This window comes from Sceloporus occidentalis, unplaced genomic scaffold, assembly GCF_023333645.1.
Source record: "Sceloporus occidentalis isolate IW3139 unplaced genomic scaffold, rSceOcc1.0.p SCAF_7, whole genome shotgun sequence".
NCBI classification, from domain to species: domain Eukaryota; kingdom Metazoa; phylum Chordata; class Lepidosauria; order Squamata; family Phrynosomatidae; genus Sceloporus; species Sceloporus occidentalis.
Genome location: NW_028316987.1, coordinates 14,484,172 through 14,504,084, shown reverse-complemented (window position 1 = coordinate 14,504,084; position 19,913 = coordinate 14,484,172). Strand labels below are relative to the sequence as shown.

The window sequence follows — 19,913 nt, the reverse complement described above, 5'->3', positions numbered from 1 at the left end:
ACTTGTTATGGCACCAGAACTTTGCAGCTCTGGTACCACAATGATGACCATTCTCTGAATTCCATCGCATTGGAGCGTGGCAAGTTAAAGCAGTGTCAAAGCGGCTTATTTCTGCAGTGCGGATGCAACCAGAGTCTCCTCCCTGCCCTTTCCTTTCCCTCAGTGGTACCCAAACTGTGCCCTTAAGAGACTTCAGCTCCCAGAAGTCTCAGCCATGTTGGCTAATACTCTTGAGATTCTGGGATCTGAAGTCCAAAATCTGTGCCCTTTAATAGATTTTGGACTTCATCTCCCAGAATCCCAGGCTATTGGCCAACATGGCTGAGGCTTCTGGGAGCTGAACCCAAAAGCTCTTAAAGGGCACAGACTTTGGACTTCAGCTCCCAGAATCCCAAGCTATTAGCCAACATGGCTGAGGCTTCTGGGAGCTGAAGTCCAAAAACTCTTAAATGGCACAGACTTTGGACTTCAGCTCCCAGAATCCCAGGCTATTAGCCAACATGGCTGAGGCTTCTGGGAGCTGAAGTCCAAAAGCTCTTAAAGGGTACAGATTTGTACATCAGCTCCCAGAATCCCAGGCTATTGGCCAACATGGCTGAGGCTTCTGGGAGCTGAAGTCCAAAAGCTCTTAAAGGGTACAGATTTGTACATCAGCTCCCAGAATCCCAGGCTATTAGCCAACTTGACTGAGGCTTCTGGGAGTTGAAGTCCAAAAGCTCTTAAAGGGCACAATTCAGGGAGCTCTGCCTCAGACGCTCCTCCTTTTGATTGACGGCAGGGGCGGAGCAAGGAGTCGCGGCGCGGAGGAGGCGTGGCTTCTCGGAAATGACAGTGGCTGATTGGTTGATGCGCTCAGATAAGGCGTGGCCAGTTCCCGCGCTGCCTGGCCGTGCAGAGGCTTCCCGGCAGTCAGTGCTGAGCCGTCAAGGAGGACGGAAGTGCTCCTGTGAGTCCTCTTCCTTCCCTTCCGCCTTCAAAGGTGGGTCTATAAAGGGTCAGAATGGAAGGGTTTGGGATCAAATGCCTTGCATTGAGGGACGTTTTAGCTTGCCTCCTATCTCTGTCAGGCTCCAGCCTTAATTGCTACTGCTTACTATGTGCTTTCAAGCGTATCATGCCTTGGCTCAGTGCTAGGGAATCCTGGGAACTGTAGTTCATTGTGGCACCAGAGTTCTCTGACAGAGAAGGCTCAATGTCCCACAAACACTACAGTTCCCAGAATTCCCTAGCATTGAACCAGAACAGTTAAAGTGGTCTCAAACTGGATTGTCTTCTGCAGTGTGTTTTGGACCTATATAATCCAAGACTCAAAACCACTGGCTCTCTGCAGAAATAAAGCAGTGCTGACACTGCTTTAACTGCTTTTATGGCTCAGTGCTGTGGGATCCTAGGATTTGTAGTTTGATGGGAGTACCAGAGCTATAGACTATATTGCAGAGCTACAAATTCCAGAGTTCTGTAGTACTGACCCATGGAAGATAAAGCGGTGTCAAACTGCTTCATTTCTGCAGTGTGGATGCCACCTAAGGATGGGGAGTTTTGTCCCCTTGATCAGCCAAGTGCCATCTTCTCCTCTTTATCCAGGTGCCTCTCCCCATCTCATTCCTACCTTGGTTGCATCCACACTGGAGAAAGAACCTGGTTTGGCACCGCTTTCAGTGTCTTGGCTCCCAGAATTCCATAGCCCTGAGCCAAGACACAGGCAGTGGTGCCAAACTGGGTTATTTCTCCAGTGTGGATGCAGCCCTTATGCTCCCAAACTTCTCTACATGAGGCCCTTTAGCTGATTCCAGGTGAGGCTTTTAATTGGTGTGCAATGGTCCTGCCTCCTTCATAGGATTAATATTATATTAATATTAGTATTATATTACTCCCCTGAGGCTGAGAGCATGTAACCTGCCCAAGGTTACCCAGTGGGTTTCATGACGAAGCTGGGAATCGAACCCTGGTCTCCAGAGTTGTGGGTCCAAAACACACTGCAGAAATAATAGACCACTTTAACTGCCCCAGGGAATTGTAGTTTATTGTGGCACCAGATCTCTCTGACAGAGAAGGCTCAATGTCTCCCAAAACTGTCATTCCCTCAATTCCCTAGCATTGAGCCAGGGAAGTTAAAGCGGTCTGAAACTGGATTATTTTTTCAGTGTGTTTTGGAATGTATTCTAATACTTGATCTCTACACTACTATCTACTAAAGTTGATATTGAGCTCACAAACTTGTAACTAAACATTTCACTCTTTTCTGCTGAGTTTCCCATCCAGGGGTTTCTTTCCATTTGTTAAAATGCCCTGGTTTCCCCTCCATTTTGTTATAAGGTGAAAGATGGAACAGCTACAGAATGCTTTCTGACTGGTAATGCTGGGAAGTGTCAGTCTGGAAGCAGTACCCTTGGCCTCAGGAGATCCAGGAATGCCAACTGAGATGGTTTATGAATAAATATAGTCTGTCCCTCCAGTAGTGCCAAATGTGTCTGGACTTAGGATGCATTCGGCAGACAGCTCCTAGCTATCAGTCAGAAGGCCCTGTGCAGCTGTTCAATCTCTTCCGCCGTAAGAGATCTTTTTGTGGAAGTGAAAAAAAGAGAGAAGTGGTGGGAAGATTGCAAGTGGAGGATGACATCATCTGGAGCGCCCAAGCGATTCTGAGACTGAGGCAAAGGGTTTGCATACAAAGAGAGGCCCACTTCAATGAGGGGAAGTGGGTTGAAATCCCCACGCAGCCAAAAACCTTACCGGTTCACCTTGGGAAAGTTGATGTCTCTCAGCTTAGCCTATCTTACAAGGCTACTGAATGGATGAAAGTTTGCAGACACATATTCAAACTGAGTTCCTTGGAAAAAGGGTGGAAGTAAAAACACAAATCAAGTTTACATGCGCTTCCCTGTCATATCCTGTATTAGATTAGCTTTTCCTGAACTCCTGCAGATACATGGATTTGTCAGCTTCCTGCAACTGATAGCAGTTTCCCCCACTGAAGCTCACAGAATCCCCTGGGAATTGTGGGTTTTACAATCTGCAAATGTAAACTCTCCCAAATTCTGCTCCTGCCTATTATTATTATTATATTTATTTATATCCCAATCTTTTCCCAGAACTGGGACCCAGTGCAGCCTACTGTCATAAAAGGTTATTCCTCCTAGAAGATATAGGTGCAGAGATGCACAGTATTTTAGATGTTAATTTTGTACACCTTCCACAAACACCATGGCCAATTTTTATTCTGACATAATAGCTTTTAGCTTTGTGCTATCTTTATCCTTTATTGTGTTTGTCCCTTCTAACTTTCATATAACAAAAATTGCAGTTCCTCAGGTTCTGCATTAGTAATTTTAAATATATATGTTGGTTTTCAGGTATATTTAAAATAGGGGTGGGCAAAATGTAACCCAGTGCTAAGCTTGAAATTTTATAACCACTTACTTTGAAGTAAGTCCTTTTAAATCCAGGGTGGACAAAGGTCCAAAACACACTGCAGAAATAATCCAGTTTGAGACCCTTTAACTGCCTTTGCTCAGTACTAGGAAATCCTGGGAATTGCAGTTTATTGCGGCACCAGAGCTCTCTGACAGAGAAGACTAAATGTCTCACAAAACTACAGTTCCCAGAATTCTCTAGCATTGAGCCAGGGCAGTTAAAACGATGTCAAACTGGATTATTTCTGCAGTGTGTTTTGGACCAAAGTGCAGTCTTCTAAATGTTGGACTGCAGCCACAATGATGCTTTGCATTTGCTGTTCTTACTAGAACTGCTAGCAGTTGGAGTCCCAACAACATTTGGAGGGCCACATGCCCTTGTCCTTTGCATGATTAAACAGTGACCTTACATCTGAATAAATGTATGTTAGCATTGTAAGTCTCTGTCTGACTCTTGCCTTTGTCTTCTAACTTCACCTGTTATTCATAGCTCTTATTTTGAAGAACAGCAGTTGGCTTATATTTTTGATTATGAAGTAAATGTCAGACAAACATTAAGAACAAGATAAAGTAAATTTAATGAAACAAAATACATGCTGGGAGTAATAATATTGTGAAAAATGTCCATTGAAAGCTCAAACTACCAGAGGCCTGTGCAGGGTTATTGGTGTCAGAGGCAGAAATGTCATACTTTGTTCCCCATCCTTTGGATTCTAAGTTTAAACACTCTGAACCTGCTAGGTAAATAGGAAATAACCATCTCTAATCTGATGCCCTTCAGTTGTGTTCGAGTTGTCATCCAACACACTTGGACAGCACAGAGTTCAGGAGGGCTAATTCAAGAAACAAAGAAGGAAAGTGATTAATACATTTTGCAAGGCCAACAATCTGTTAACTGGAAATACCTTCTTCATATAACTAGAGAGGAGGCTGTACGCATGGACATCATCAGATGGTCAACACAAAAACCAAATAGATTACATAATAGGTAATAGAAGATGGAGAAGCTCCATTCTTGTTTCAAAAAATAAGACTTGGTGCAGACTGCAGCACAGACCATGGACTACTAATATCAAAAATTAGAATAAAACTGAAGAAGAATACCAAATCAATCACCATTCCAAAATAGGATCTGAAGAAAATTCCAACAGAATTTAAAGAAAGTGTGAGAGCACTACTAAGCCTAGTTGATCAGGAACCAGACCTACGGACCAGAAGTCAGAGACATAGACAAAGAGGAATGCAGAAAAACTTTTATCTGTGGCCAGAAAGGAGGAGAAGAAACGATGACAGGCAAAATGCTTCAAGCATTTAGTCAAGAAGCAAATGGAAAGGAAGACAAACACAATAAGAAGCATGAATGTTACTGTCCCACTATTAGTGTGCAAGGATAAGGATAATTACTTCCACAATCAATGCAATCAGCAATCAATGCAGAGGAATCGAAACAGACAACAACAAAAAGGAAGAACAAGGGACCTCTTCCACAAGATCTGAGAATTCAAAGAGAAATTTAAACGAAGGATGGGGATGTTCTGTGATCAGAAAAGAAACATACAGGACCACAATGAAATAATAAAAAAAGATGTAGACAACACAGAGAAGTGCTATATTAAAATGTGAAAGGATGAATGGCAAACCAAAACTGGATAATGGAGTGCAGCAGGGAATTTAAAAAGAATCTGTATGTGCTTTATTGATTGCATAGACTATGAAAAGCTATGGCTTGTTCTTAGAGGAATGGGAGCGCTACTGCATTTGATAGTCCTGATGTGTAACCTGTACTCAGGACAAGAGACTGCTGTCAGAACAGAATATGGAGAAACAGAATGGTTTCCAATCATCAAAGGAATTAGGCAAGGTTGCATAATATCTCCCTATTTATTCAACCTGTATGCAGAAAATATTGTATACAGAGCAGGCTTAACCTCAGAAGATTGAACCGTGAAGATCAGAGGAAGGAGCATTAACAACCTAAGATATGCAGATGATACAATACTACTAGCAGAAACCAACAAAGACCTGAATTACTGAAGAAGGTGAAGGAAGACAAGATAGGCTTAATTCTGAACATTAAGAAAACAAAAATAATGCCAATGAAGATTTACAAGAATTCATCCTAGATATCTAGAAAATTGCAATAGTCAAAGAGTTCCCATATCTTGATTCAAATATTGATCAGAATGGAGACTGCAATCAAGAAATCAGAAGAAGGCTAGCATTGGGAAGGGTAGCTGTAAAAGATCAGGACAAGATCATAAAGTGTAAAGACATAAATCAGATAACTAAACTGGGGATCACCCAAGCTTTATTGTTCATCTCAGGTGTCAGAGCTGAACAGTGAAGAAAGCTGACAAAGAAAATTAACTCATTGAGATGTGGTGATGGAGAAGAGTACTTAGGATATGTGGATGACCAAGAAGACAGACAAATGCATTCTAGAACAGATCAAGCCCGAACTCTCTCTGGAAGCCAGAATGACTAAATTGAGGCTATTATATTTTGGCCACATCATGAAGAAGGCATGAGTCATTAGAAAAGACAATGAAGCTAGGAAAGGTGGAGGGCAGTAGAAAGAGAGGAAGAACAGATGGTTAGACTGAATCAGGGAAGCCATGGCCCTGAGCTTGCAGGACCTGAGCAGAGCAGTTAAGGAGAGGTGGTCGTGAAGATGATTCATCCACAGGGTTTTCATGAGTCAAGGTTGACCTGAAGGTAGTTAACAGTAGCAGCAACAACACCAGTGTGTATGCAGACTGAGAAAGATGAATTTTAAGTTCAGTTCATGCTGTGTCTACATGATGTTCAAGCCTTCTCAGCATTAGATGGTACATTTAAAAAAGTGTATATTTCAACATTGGAAGTAACTGCACATATCTATGTTTACACCCACTGCTTATCTAAGATTTGAAGAAAACGACTTATCAATTCATTCAGTTTAAAGTTTTTTCTTCACCTGGCTAATTTTATTTATCCCAGATGAGCAATTGTTTACAAGTGTGTTTTTATTTCCTTAAATCCATTGGAGATGTTGCAGTATATGTGATGATTGATCTGCCAAACTGAAAATAATTCAGTGTTGGGACATAGGATGAAGTAAAACAGATTTCCCCCTCTTGATTTTATTTGATATCAGAATTTAATGCAGAGTTATGCACAGAATCAATTGCTGTTGGACATAGGGTATCTAAAACTTCTCTTACAGGATTATGGCACTCTATGACTACTGGGACATCTGTCCCAATCTCATTCCATGTGCTCATCCTTGAGGATCATAAAAAGATAAAGTATTTCATATACATAAGATCCTGTTGAGGGCTTTATAACTTGTAACCAGGATTTTTAATTGTGTTTGAACATCAGGATAATGTAGGTGTGATCTTCTTATGTGCTCTCAGCAGCAAAGATGATAGCTATATAATACCATTTTAAATGAAGTAGCTACAATGGAGATTATTACATGGGAGGCAAGAGTCCTTCTTCCGTCGTTAAATCGTCTCATTCGCACGATCGGGGGGAAGATTATAAAAAAAACCCCGCGCTTATACTGCCCTTCTCCCATCTGTCAATAGTAATGGATGCGTCATTTGGTATTAATGGAAAGTCCCATTAAAACCAAATGACAGGTCTATTACCATTTACCGATGGGAGAAGAATGGGATAAGCACTCGCGGATGTGATATTCCCCTCAATTGTGCGAATGAGATGATTTAATGATGGAAGAAAGATGCTTGCCTCTTCCATGTAATAATCTCCAGTGTCAACAATATGTGTCTTTGGTGTCCTTGGTAATTCCTCTGCTACCAGTAATCATAGCATTCTGTTCTGCTAATGCCCCCAAATCAGTCATGAACATTTGTTGACTTCTTTCTACATAGCAGATATACAAGACGCAGTCACCACAAATTCATGGTAACACTCTTCCCAGTGACCACTGCCTTGGCACAGTGAGCAAGAATCTAACAACTGATGATTCTGGTCTTCCTATAGAAAAAGATAAGAAATCACTAATAGCAGAGACACAGAAAACTAGCAAACTCTTTTTATTCCACACCCCCAGAGAAAGGTTTAGTGAGAATATTTTAACATACCTCATTTCTTTTAATGAGTAACATTAGGCTTGTGCTCTGGAGTCCCTTTACAGTACACAGCCACAAGGCATGCTAAGCCACTGTTTACATCTGGCTGTGGTTAGCAGACTTGAAGTTCTAGTGAAAAACAGAAGTGGATAGTCCAGTTTGTATCTAGATAAGCATTTGGGGTTGTTTAGACATTTTTTTAAGCGCGACTATGCAAATAATCTCACTCGTGCATTACAGTTTTGTTCTTCACACTGTTTTTTTAATCGGAACAGCATCTGTGCGTATCTCTCTGAGTTCTGTTGCTCATACATGTCAGTGTTGCAAATAAAGATGGAGTCAATGATGTGTATGTATTTGGGTATATAATCTTTTTATTTGTCATATTAAACAATCATACAAACAATAAAATTTAATTCAAATATACAACACAATTATTCTTGTATTTCTTATTATTACCATCTTCATCCATCTAATCATGCGCATGTATTTGAAACATGTTCAAGGCATGCAAGTTTTATCCCAGTTTGTCCCAAGTCTATTTGCATTGGCCTGTTACAGACAGCCAAAATAAAGCTGCTTCAAGTCACAGTGGAGGTATGGTGTTTCAATGATGCATGCGACCTAAGAGTCCAGAAGTCGCACCAAAGCCACGCTCCAGCCCTAAGGACAGGAGCGTGGCTTTGGTGTGGCTTCTGGACTCTTAGGAAGCATGCATCATTGAAACATCATACCTCCCCTGTGACTCGAAGCAACTTTATTTTGGCTGTCTGTAACAGGCCATTGGTTAATCACAAAGCTGGCAATGCATATCTTGGAGGAAAATTCAGTAAAAAAATGCAGAGGTTGATTATCCGGGGATAAATGTTTTTTTTTTGTAGTGATCCTCCCCCCAAAAAAACTTACTAGGGTGGATTCAAAATGCATGTGGACAACAAATATTCAACCCACGTTCTACAGGGGTTATTTTCACCATCTGAATAACCCTGTTTGGTTATGAGCAGCTAGGAGGTGATGGATAGAGCCATTGACTGTGTTCAGGACTTCAGTTCCCATAGTTCAGTATAGTGGTCATCCTAAATGGGGTCGAAATAAAAGTCCAAAACATCTTGAGGACTAAAAGTTCTCCAACTGTGATATAGATGGATCTGAAATTGGAGTGAACTGATTTCTCTCCAGCCATCATGCTTAAGATTAGTCTTATTTATATATCTCTTTGAACTGTTCAAAGTGCTCACCATATATTCTCAGTCATCTTTTATGACAGTGGCCATTTTATCTTATTGCAGGGCAGCAATAAGGGCGAGAGACCACTTGGATAAGGCTGTCTGGTGTATTTTGTAATTGAGGCGAGATTTGAAAATAGGAATCTTAAAAGAGCTTGGTTTTGATTCAGTGCCAGGATTCCTCTCTTTTGCAGAGGACAGCTTGTATGACATTAACCCGTCCCCTTGGGGAAAAGTCACCTGTGAATAATATGGAGTATGGCATAAGCTTAAGCTTTTGCCAATACAGTGTATGCTAGAGTAGTATTATTAGTTCTTTTAAATTGTCAGAAAGGCCTCTGTTTTGTTATAAGTGAAGGAGTGTGGCTCAGGCACCAGGGATTCTTTGTTTGGATGGGCAGACATTTCAGGAGGCAGTTTTCTCAAAGTTGCTTGTTTGGTTCGCTCTAAGAAGTCATGGGGAGAAGGAAGCCATTGTTTCTTGCAATGGATAGAAGCACCCCATTGTGGGTGACATTTTCAGAACTTGGTTTAGAAAGGACATTCAAATGTTATTTAAAGAAGGAGCACTTCTGCTTCCTGTTCAGTTTTAAGAAGACAACAGTTGAAGCCTCACTAAACTGAAGTGCCTCTTTGTGAGAAGATGAACTCGGCTGTTTCCCCTTTCAAGGACAGGGGCAGTCAAACAAGTTGGTTTCACTTTTGAGGCTTCACTTCCTTTTTGCAGTTCTAAGAAGCGAATGTTTATCCAAGGCATGCCTGAAAATGTCTGAAGCGCTACTGCAGAGCTTAGAGTTGAGCTGAGCTAAAACCAAATTAATACCCGGTTACTTTGCAACTAGCAACAGGGCATGCGGCAAACTTACCTGCCCAAAGAACATTTTAGTGTTGGGAACTAGGCGTGGGTGCTCTTTACAGGAAATGTGCTGGCAAGAGGAGCAGGCAGAAGCAGGCCCTTGGAGATTAGAATTTGGTGCCAAATCTGTAAACAGCCTTGGAAGAGTCAAGGACTTCTAGACTCAAGGGCAGGTGTATTGGTTCATTTCTAAGCTCTAAGCTTCACAGTAGATGCCTAGGTTCACTTCCAAGGCACCTTGTCCTGCCTAGGATTGCTTACTGTTGCAGTGTCAAGATCTTTCTTTTCTGGCAACCATTTGGCCTGCTGGTATGTATGCATTTTTTTGTCCTGACATTTTAATCTGAATACATGTTGCCTTCTCTCTTATTACTGTTGTTCTTACTGTTCTTTTAATTGCATTCATATGTTGTAAGTCACTTCCGGCATTTTATTTCTGGAAGAGTGGGATAAAAATGGCTTTAGTACTTCAGTAAAGACAAACAAGGTTACTTGTGTAGAATATACTGAGGCGATAACAGGAGGTCAGGATGAAAGCCAGGGAGACCCAATTTATTCCTATAGAGGTAGAGGGGTAGCTGACAGATACTAGGCTGTGTTTGGCTTGTGAAAGGACTCTGTCTGGCCCACCAACCTATGTGATGCCTCTTCCAAGTATCTGCTTTTGTTGGGAAACGCCCAGTGAGGCAGATTGCCGTAGAGACATACTGTATATATTTGACTATAAGTTGGCTTCATGTATACGTTGAAAGGAGGTTTGGGGGCAAAAATTAGGGATGTTGATATGACCCTTGGATAAGTCAAGGGTAAAACCTAGGGGTGTATAACAAAGGATCTAAAGGATGAAGCCACGGAAAACACTGCCGAAGAACCTACAAAATTCCAGCAGCCATAACTGTTTGTGCTCAAATTGAAGGCTAGATGGATGAGAAAATAGAGGGGTGTATGTGTGTCAGTGCTTCTAGGACAGATTACACTGTTCCCTTTCACCAGAGGATGGTTCCTTTATTAATCAGAGTTAATACAGTACTTACATTGACCCATAGATAAGTTGGTCCAGGTTTTTTTGAGTCAACTTTTTGACTAAAATTTCTAGACTTATACATGAGTATGTTTATACAGTAGGTGATAATGAAAGAAATAACCTGAGTAGCCACTAGCAGCTAAGCAGCCATGGACGGCTCCTGAAACCTCCTGCTTGGAGAGGAGGCCTCAAGAGGTTGCTAGTCTGCCAGTCACATGCTTTCTCTGCAGCTATATTTATAGTCCTAGAATTTAACAGGATGCAAAAGATAGTTGGAGAAGTAACCACACTTGAGTTTCTTCATTAGATATAATAACTCTCCAGTCTTTTTTTCTTTCTTTTTGTTAACAGACTGAAATATCCCCAGTGCTACCTGACTGTACCAAATCTGCCATAAGGGGCTCCATGGGCCTTCTGTTATTCCACTCTTTCCCTTTTTTAGTCTCAAAAATTTACTAGCAGTATCTCACACAATGCTGGATTATCAGTAATTCAGTTGGAGAAATTGCTGCAGGCCCCTCCCTCACTGACTAGGGTTCCAGCGGTGAAAGAGAAAGCTGTAGTTTGCTTCCTCTTATTCCTCCAGACACTTCCTGGATGTCACATTGTTTCTGGTATTATCAATATTTTGTCGTTACTTTTATAAAAATTAAAGTAGTCAGCTACTCTGTAACTTCAATAGTCTCACTGAAACTACAGAGCTGAAAAATTATGTTTGAAGATTTTTGCAATGCTGTCCATTGTACTTAAGGATTTTATTTACAATTTATTAATTTGTTTAACTGATACATTTTTCTGACACCACTCTCAGAATAGGTCACGCTTTAATCTGGCCCTCTACCAGTTTATCACCCTTTTCTAATGTCAGTAATTTTAACTCAACAGTTCCCAAACTTTGGTCCTCCTGGTGTTTTGGACTAAAACTCTCAGAAGCCCTAGCCAACCTAACCAAGTGTCAGGAATTCTGGGAGCTGAAGTCCAAAACATCTTGAGGACCAAAGTTTGGGAATCCTTGAATTCTAAGCTGTTTCTAAGCAGGGAGCTCTTAGCAGCATCCCAGAGCGCTTTCTCCAGTTAGAACTTTTTATCAAATTTTGAAGTATCTTCCATGATGCCCTGATGAATTATTACTAATCACGCCTTTTTTCCCCTCATTGCAAGCCACCAGATGTAAGACTCAGCACTGCAACTTGGAAGGCAACCAAGATTTTGAGGCATCTAGGGCAAAGTCCTGATGACTTAAGGCTGCTACAGGCACTCTCTTGTGTTATTATGGATACATGCTCATAGAACTTCTTTCCCCAAAGAAGGTTATGTAGAGTTTCCTGGCAAGAATATCCAGGCATACATTCTTCATTGACCTCCCCGTCTTAGTGCATGAGAACAGGGAAGTTAAAACCTCTCCTTTTTGCCTGTTGGGATCTAGCATTTGCTATGTTGTTTATGTGAATGCCACCAGTGTTGGTGATCCTCCTCTGCCACAAATAGTGGGAAAATGGTAGTCTCTGAAGCAGAATGGTTTCTCTGTGAACAGCAGTGGTGACAAAATAGCAATCTTAGTAACATTTTGTTGTCAGGGCACAGAAAATCAGGTCCTGCCATATTTAATTCCAGGTATTTCCCATGTCCTGCATAACATCCTGCCCTCACAATGGAAGGTGGCTAAAGGCCACATGAAGGGTGCAGTTTGTTCCTGCCCCACTTTAGACTGTCTCTGTCCCAGGAATACAATTCCTGCTCAGTTTTCTTTGGGGTTGCAAGAACAGGAGCATCAAAGAGTGCTGAAGCAGCTAGACATCCAGGGCCAGAAGCAGTGATCTGTAAGTGGCACTGTTTATAGGGGTAAAGGCCCAATCAGGCTGTCATCATTACCACTAGCTAAGCTCCTTCCGCATGCTGACAGGTGTGTTTATAAAGTAGAGTGAGCAAAACTCCTGTTTGGTATCTGTGTGTTTGGGGAACACACTGAGATTAGCACATCAACAAATAAGACTTTTTGAGGGCAAAATGTCATATAAATGTGGAGGGGAGTATGCACATATGTGTGGCTACATGAAAGAAAGAGGCGACAGAAGAAATGTGGAATTGTTGATTGCTGTCATAGCTCAGCAAGGCCATTAACTGAGCCTCAGAGACAGACACACCCTTCCTGGCTGGGTTGCATCATTGCTGCCTGTCTGGAGATTGTTGCCTGCTCCTCATAGAGGAAGCAAAGGGTAATGGCCAGTTTAGATGACACTTTCTTTGGTAGAAGACATGCCTTGTAAGCCTTGCCCCAGGAGTATACAAAGTCCAGGTATTTTGCAGTGGTTTTCCTGGCTTAGAGGAAGTGCAAGGAAAGGTTACTTGCTGGAGGCATGCTCAAAGAGGAGGTAGAGTAAGCTCCTGCAAAACTATGCAGCTACCTTTCAAAACAGGAAAAGTATTCCCTGCTTTGCAAGGCTGTCAAAAGTTGGGCATCAGTGCTACCTAAATTGCAAGGGGTCTCATGAGGGCACCCACAAATTGAATTAAATGAGGAAATTAACTTAGCTCAATAGAGAGCATGGAAAGGCCAGGGTAACACTAGTTGAGATTTTATGAAATCTATGTTTACGAAAAAGTAGAACTCCAGAGTACTAAATACAGTGCACTTGCATCATACGCAGGCGCCTTTTACGCGGCTTTCAGCTTATGCTGAAAGCTGTGCAATGGAAGAAACAATTGTGTGCATGCCCACACACCATGCATGAGCCCCATTATATCCAGTGGGGCTCAGGCATACACGCTATTTTCCTTATGTGGTGAGGTGTGTGTGGAACGGATCCCCCGTGTAAGGCAAGGGCACACTGTACAACAATTTTATTATTATACAAGAGGGATGTCAACATTGACACAAAGCACCTACACACATGCACACACATACATGGACTAAGATGTAAAAGGTAGTAGTGAATAGCAAATGAAAGGATTGCAATGGACAATATTTACCAATTCCAGAAGCCAGACTCCTTCTGGGAGAAAGCTGGGAGTTGAATGGTACCAGTATGCTTGCTGTATGGCACAGATAGCAATACTGAGGGGTTTTGAATCTGACAGAGTTTCTGCCTGATTGCAAATGGGCCAAAGTAGAAGTGCCTAAGTATTTATGGGCCAAACTTGACTTGAGGCAGTTTGAGTTGATTTTCCGAGAATCCCAGAAACAATGGGATTCCCACCTCGTTGATAATTTTAACTTCAGAGTTACAAAAGGAATATTTTTGGTTGATGGCAGTGACATTGATTTAATCAAGCAGGAATAAGATCAGGACAGCCTCAGGGGATCTGAGATAGGATCAGGTGTGAGAAAATACCATGGGCGCTAGCAGACAGATTGGCTTACTGCTTTAGGTTGAAAAATCTTCGTCTGTGACTTTCAAGGGGAATTGCACATGGAATGAGGTGGGGAAGAAGCAATATTTACAGTCATAAAGTTACAGGAATCCTTTCCACATAGTTCACATAAAGATCACCTGACTTTTCCAGGTTCATGGTCTTTAGCCTTTCTGTAACTGCTATTGTAATAAAATATAACAAAATATTTTAACCCCCAAATAAGGCACAGTTTGCTCTATGAGTTGTGCTAATAACAGAGGAAACCGGTCCAAAGTAACCAGAAACTTAACAGACTGTCTGTCAGTTTAATTTATGATTCAGCAAGTTGGAAAGAGGGAGATTAGTTGCCCTATTTGGGCATTTCCAACTCAGATTATTGTACTTATAAACACATGACTGAGGAATGGAGCTGCTCTGTGTAGTCCAGTCTTGATACCACATGCATGTTATGGAAATGACCCCCCCTCCCAGTGCAGTTCTTCCTCCCCACATGAGGCATGAACAAAGCTGTAAGGTTCTTGCTCCATGAGGCATGTACAAGGCTGTGAGACTGGCTTGAATCCTGGACAGTATTACATTTTTAAAAGGTTCTCTGAGAACACTGAAACATTTTGTTTCACATCACATTCATAGGTTTGCTAATGGTGAATTTGAAACACATGTTCTTTATTTTAGATTTAGGTTGCAGGATAACTTTTAGATGGATGCTTTTAAAATGTATAAAATCTGTGAATAGCACTTTTAGGAAATATTGCAGAAAAGTTTGGTTTAAGTCTCCAAAGCAGTCTGTTGGTTTTGAAGTCCTATGCTTTGCAGATGGTTTCTTATGTAGAATATCTATATTGCTCTTTTGAATCTGAATCCTAGACAAGTATTTGGTGATTTGAGAATTGCTTATGAGTGAGAATTGCTCTCTCACGGTTGCTGGACAGCAATTCCCCTTACTTTTCAGTTTTTACTAAAAAGGGTAGTCTTCAGTATCCAGATAAGCTGTGTCAAAACAAACTATTGAAATATTACTTGTAATCTTTTTGTCTAATTTGTCTTTCAGCACCCTGGTGAAATTAGGAGATGGCAGTGATGGAAATTGCTTGCCAGCACACTCCAGTCCCAGCCATTGGACACCCTAAGGAGCTTCCTATGGGTAAAGGGCCACAAGAGGTAGTGAAGGAAAAAAAGAACAGTGTTTGCAAAGCAGAGGATCCAGACAAACATATGTTCCCAGGCCCATGGAAGATCCTAAATGATGTGATTGCTAAAGGAACGGCCAAGGAAGATAGTGGAAAAGGAGATTTAGCCTCAATCTCCATTATTGCTCAGGCAGAATGTAAGTGTGGAATGGAACATAGTAGTGTTGATGGACCGGGGTGGGTGAGCTAAAATCCGACGTGGAGTGTTGGAAAGTATACTTTTCTATGCTGAAGCCTGTTGGGAATTGCTTTAAAGCATCTGCCTGGCCTATCAATTATGCTTGCTCTCTAGTAATGGTGCTCCAAGAATACAATTGCTTTTTCCTCAGTCATCTTTCCCATGTCTTTCTTTCCTCTGGGACATGTACTATGCTAAGTTGTTATAAAATTATTTCCAAAGCTTGGGAACCTTAAGTAGGATGAATGCATGGACCAGAACTACTGTAGGCCTATCCAAGAACTTTGAGCATGTTCTTCTCCTACTCTTCAAATTATACAATAAACTATTTTAAAACGCCATCCAAATTCAGACGTAGTTTGCAATGCAATATGTACATGTTTTAAGAATCATAGATTCAGAGCTCCACTGGGCATTTGTTCTGTATCTGTTTGTATTCTGGCTTGAATATTTATAATTCAGAATTTGTATTCTCCAATTTTACCACTTGCACACACATCCTGGTAGAACACTTACCATCAGACCTTTGGCTTGTAAGCCCTGCATTTCTCTTTTTTTATAGGCAAAACTGATTTCACTAAGAGAATGTGGTTGTGGAGTATTCTGCCTCATTCTGGTTTGTTTTGACCTTATTTGCTTTCTCTTAGGTGAGATCAGTCAAGAGTTCAGCCCCACCTATTCGGAGAGGTCATTTATTGTTGATACCAAGCGATACAAGTAAGAAGAACTGTGCTACAATAATCTCTGTGCAATAAGGATTACAAATTTCATTTGTAGGAGAAGAAGAGAACTACATTGGATCTAGGATACATTTTGTACTTTGACTTAACTTCTTGTACTCGAACAGAGTGCTATACCCAATATTCCAATTTAACTAATGTTCATTGCACCAATCGAATGTACAGCACACAAATATTCCTTTAAGGGGAGGAGGGTTAAAACAGTATTCCTGAGAGGTTGCCTGGAGTTTATTGATTATAAGCTTCCGTGAGGACAAGTTGTTCACCATACAACTGCAGGGTATAGTTGACTGGATTCTTGGGTACACTTCCAGTTTGTACCTGGTTGGCAATCTGCATGATTAACCAATACAACCTGGAATCATATGCAACTTCCTGGGAAATTAATGGGTTTTCTGAAGACAGGAATGTTTAGAATGAGTGATGGAAAAAAGTAAAGTCAGGGAGTGGGTGCAGGAACCAAAACTATGACAGTTTGACAGGAAAATTTTCCCTGACACCATTGAGCCATAGTTGAGGGCTAATTTTATCGTATATACTCGACTATAAGTTGACCTCATGTATAAGTCGAGGGCAGGTTTTGGGGGCAAAATTATGGATGTTGATATGACTCGTGGATAAGTTGAGGGTAAAACTTAGGTTCATGCAAAAAAGGACCTAAATGATGAAGCAAAGGAAAACAATGCCAAAGAACCTACAAAATTATGGCAGGCTTAACTGCTCACACTAGAGACTGGATGGAAGAGAGAGTAGAGGGAGGTCAGTGCTTCCAGGACAGATTGCACTCTTGCCTTTAATCAGGGATGGTTCCCTTTTTAATAAGAGTTAAAGAATAGTATTTACACTGACCCGTGGATAAGTCGACCTAGGTTTTGGGGGTCAATTTTTGGACTAACATTTCTAGACTTATAGATGAGTATAAACAGTAATTCATTTTGTGCCATAGTTCTGATAAAAATGCAAAATATTAGGATTGTCCTTTTATGATGGGATGGTAAAAGCAAGCACTTGAGGAGCAAAGGGGTACAGTGCTTTCCCAATTCATTTCTCATTGCAATTTGAAGCCATTTTCTACCACATACTCTGTGCTCTTTTAGAACAATTTTATTGGTGTTTTTACATCCTCAAATGATCTCAACCAATACGTAACATGCTCAAGACCATTGTGGTCCCCTCACTCTGAATAGACTTTTGACATCTTTGACATTAACTCTCAAAAATGTTGAAAAAGGAAGAGACATGCTCACCAGACAGTTTTTTTGGGTAACTGTGGGAATTTCTCCCCTGCCCATTTTGGGTTTGTGATATGCTTCTTCCCCTTCTTGCTTCTTCCCATCATTTTGTAGCTGGAATGGATTAAACAGCTATGTGTAGGCCCATCTAGCCTTTGCCTTGGCTTCACTCATGTGGTCACTTCACTGCAGGGAGGAGATGAGCTGAACAAGCCTTCACAGATCTCTGTGAGGACATTGTGGCCCTCTGGGGGCCCAATGACCACCATAGGTTGAGAACCACTGTTCTAAAGTCTTATACCTAACTCTGCTTTATACCTTTTGGTTTGTAATGTATTGAAGTTCCTCTCTCTTTTTTATACTTTTTTTAAAAGTTGCAGTCCCCTTGCAATACATACCTTTTTCTTTGACAGCCGATCTTGCAGCCTTGATCAGATCCCCAACAATGTGGCCCATGCAACTGAGGGAAAAATGGCTCCAGCGTGCTGGAAGGACACACACAGAGGCAGGTCCCGGAAGAAACGACGGAAGAAGAGATCCCACATTGTGTCATCCGAGGGAGCAACCTCCGTAACTCAGAAGCCAAGGACTCCAGAGCAGGAGAGCTGTCTGCCAGTTCAGGTGGGACATCTTCTTTGTTACCTCAAACTGTACCCAGGGAGGACTGGCTCCTAAATATTTGACATAATTTTGCCAGGCTGGTTCAGTAGGGTTTGTATTTTGAGGGCATTTCTGCTCATACGGATTGTGGCTCAGTTATCTCTTACTCCTTCCCTTCCAGGAGAATGATTCATGCTTGGACACCCCTTTCAGGAGCACCACTTGTTATTCGGAGCCACATAAAGATTTGGACTGTGATGTCCATTCCATAAAGAAGCCCAGCCATGTGTTACCTGCTCATAAGCTGCACTTGGTGAAGAGCCAAACTAAATTAGAATTCCACAAGCTGATTAGTCCTGCTCAGTGCCTGAGCCACTTTTGGAAGTCCCATACTCTAGATAACTTAGTTCCTCAGTCAGAAACACTACACCCTTTCCCTTTTGACCAGTTCCGTCCTTATTTTAATGGCTATGATGCCCTGCTTCCTGACTTGAAACTGGGTCCACTGGGGACATATCTCTTTGATGACCTTTCATGTGTTAGTGGCAAGAGTCGCCTGTCAGAACTGACATTAGAGCAGAGCTTCTCCAAATGCACCCATCAGTCTGTAAAAACCCCACCAGACAAGCTTTCTATGGACGAGTTTCTGGTGGATGCCTTAAAGGGAAATGTAATTCTTGGAGAACCAAGAAATTTAGCTTGTTTGGCCAAGACCTGGAAAGGCGGTGGATTGAGTTCAAAGGTGGACCTTCAAGAGACGGATGAAAATGAAGGTGTACTGCTTATTGAGGTGAGTACTCAGATGCAAAAATGGAGTACTAATTCAGGGTAGATGATACCACATTCTGTAGGGAACCACAGTTCTCAGAATCTGCCAAACAGCATGGCTGCTGGCCTTGGAGGGGCAAATTCAAAATATGTGTATGATCTTCATTGTTAAGCATTAAAAAAGAAACACATCTGCAAATTGTCTATACAGAGGAGCAGTATAAAAACATACCATCTTGCGTGACACCTACATGAGATGACTCATAAAAGTATAACATGGATGCATGAGCCTTCCAGGACCTGCCTTTGAAAAACTGTTTCTCAAAACTAATTAACTAAAAAAGAGGTTGCCAAAGCAAAACTTGGCCTATGAACAGATTACTTGCTTTCTAAAATAGGGAGACTCATGTGAGACCTACCAACATTCTATGAGGCATAACTTTTTGTGGACAGGTCCTTCTGTCCAAAACAAGCAGATCCCACACAATGTAAACATGGGCTAACAGTAGGAAAAATGGATATGCTGGCTATCCTAGCTAAATTGGGTAGGCCTGGGCAAGAGTTTGCAACACATTTTCTAAAAGGGGAGCTTGAAGCACCTGGGCCCTTTTTAGTTTGGAGAAAGATAGCTGATGAGTAGATTTGATAAGTTTTTAAAGTCATGATGGAGAAAGGAGGTAGAAATATATTTTTGCTCCATAGTCATGCCATTAGAGCTTCATCCAGCAAAGTGGATTAGTTCTTGATTTAATATGCATAGATATGATACATGACAGAATACATAATTAACTTCTGAAATGCCACCTGATGTGATGATGGTTATTTACCTATATAGTTTTGAAAAGGATTAGAGAAATTAATTGAATTTAGCGATGTATTTCTAGCATATGAAAAGTAAAGTGGTTAAGTATGCCCTGAAACACAAAATTGCAGGAGGGCATTCTTGAGGAGAGACTGTTGGCTTCATATCCAGCTCTTGTTGTGTGTCTTCAAGTTATTTCTGACTTAGGGCAACTATAAGGTGAGCCTCTCACAGGGTTTTCTTGCCATGTTTTGTTCAGAGGGGGTTTACTTTTGTTATCTTCTGAGGCTGAGAGCAATGTGACTTGCCCAGAGTGACCCAATGGGTTTCCATGGACAAATAGCAATTAGGTCTCCATAGTAGTCTGATGCTCAAAGTACTATATCACACTGGCTTTTGGGGCTTTTAAAAACATATTTAAAAACAGGATGGTGTACTAGATTGAGCTTTT

The 19,913-nt window shown here is 41.3% G+C and overlaps 1 protein-coding gene across 1 annotated transcript in view; it reads left to right on the top strand.

Moving 5' to 3' along the window:
• Window positions 1–919: 919 nt before the first annotated feature.
• The window catches only part of MAP3K14 (mitogen-activated protein kinase kinase kinase 14), a 45,579-nt gene continuing 26,585 nt past the window's right edge, over window positions 920–19,913 (top strand). The window contains exons 1-5 of the mRNA XM_089532022.1: window positions 920–979; window positions 15,004–15,279; window positions 15,968–16,037; window positions 17,706–17,913; window positions 18,074–18,682. Coding sequence (XP_089388148.1) covers window positions 15,024–15,279; window positions 15,968–16,037; window positions 17,706–17,913; window positions 18,074–18,682 — 1,143 coding nt within the window. The 5' untranslated portion in view covers window positions 920–979; window positions 15,004–15,023. The remainder of the gene's footprint in view (window positions 980–15,003; window positions 15,280–15,967; window positions 16,038–17,705; window positions 17,914–18,073; window positions 18,683–19,913) is intronic.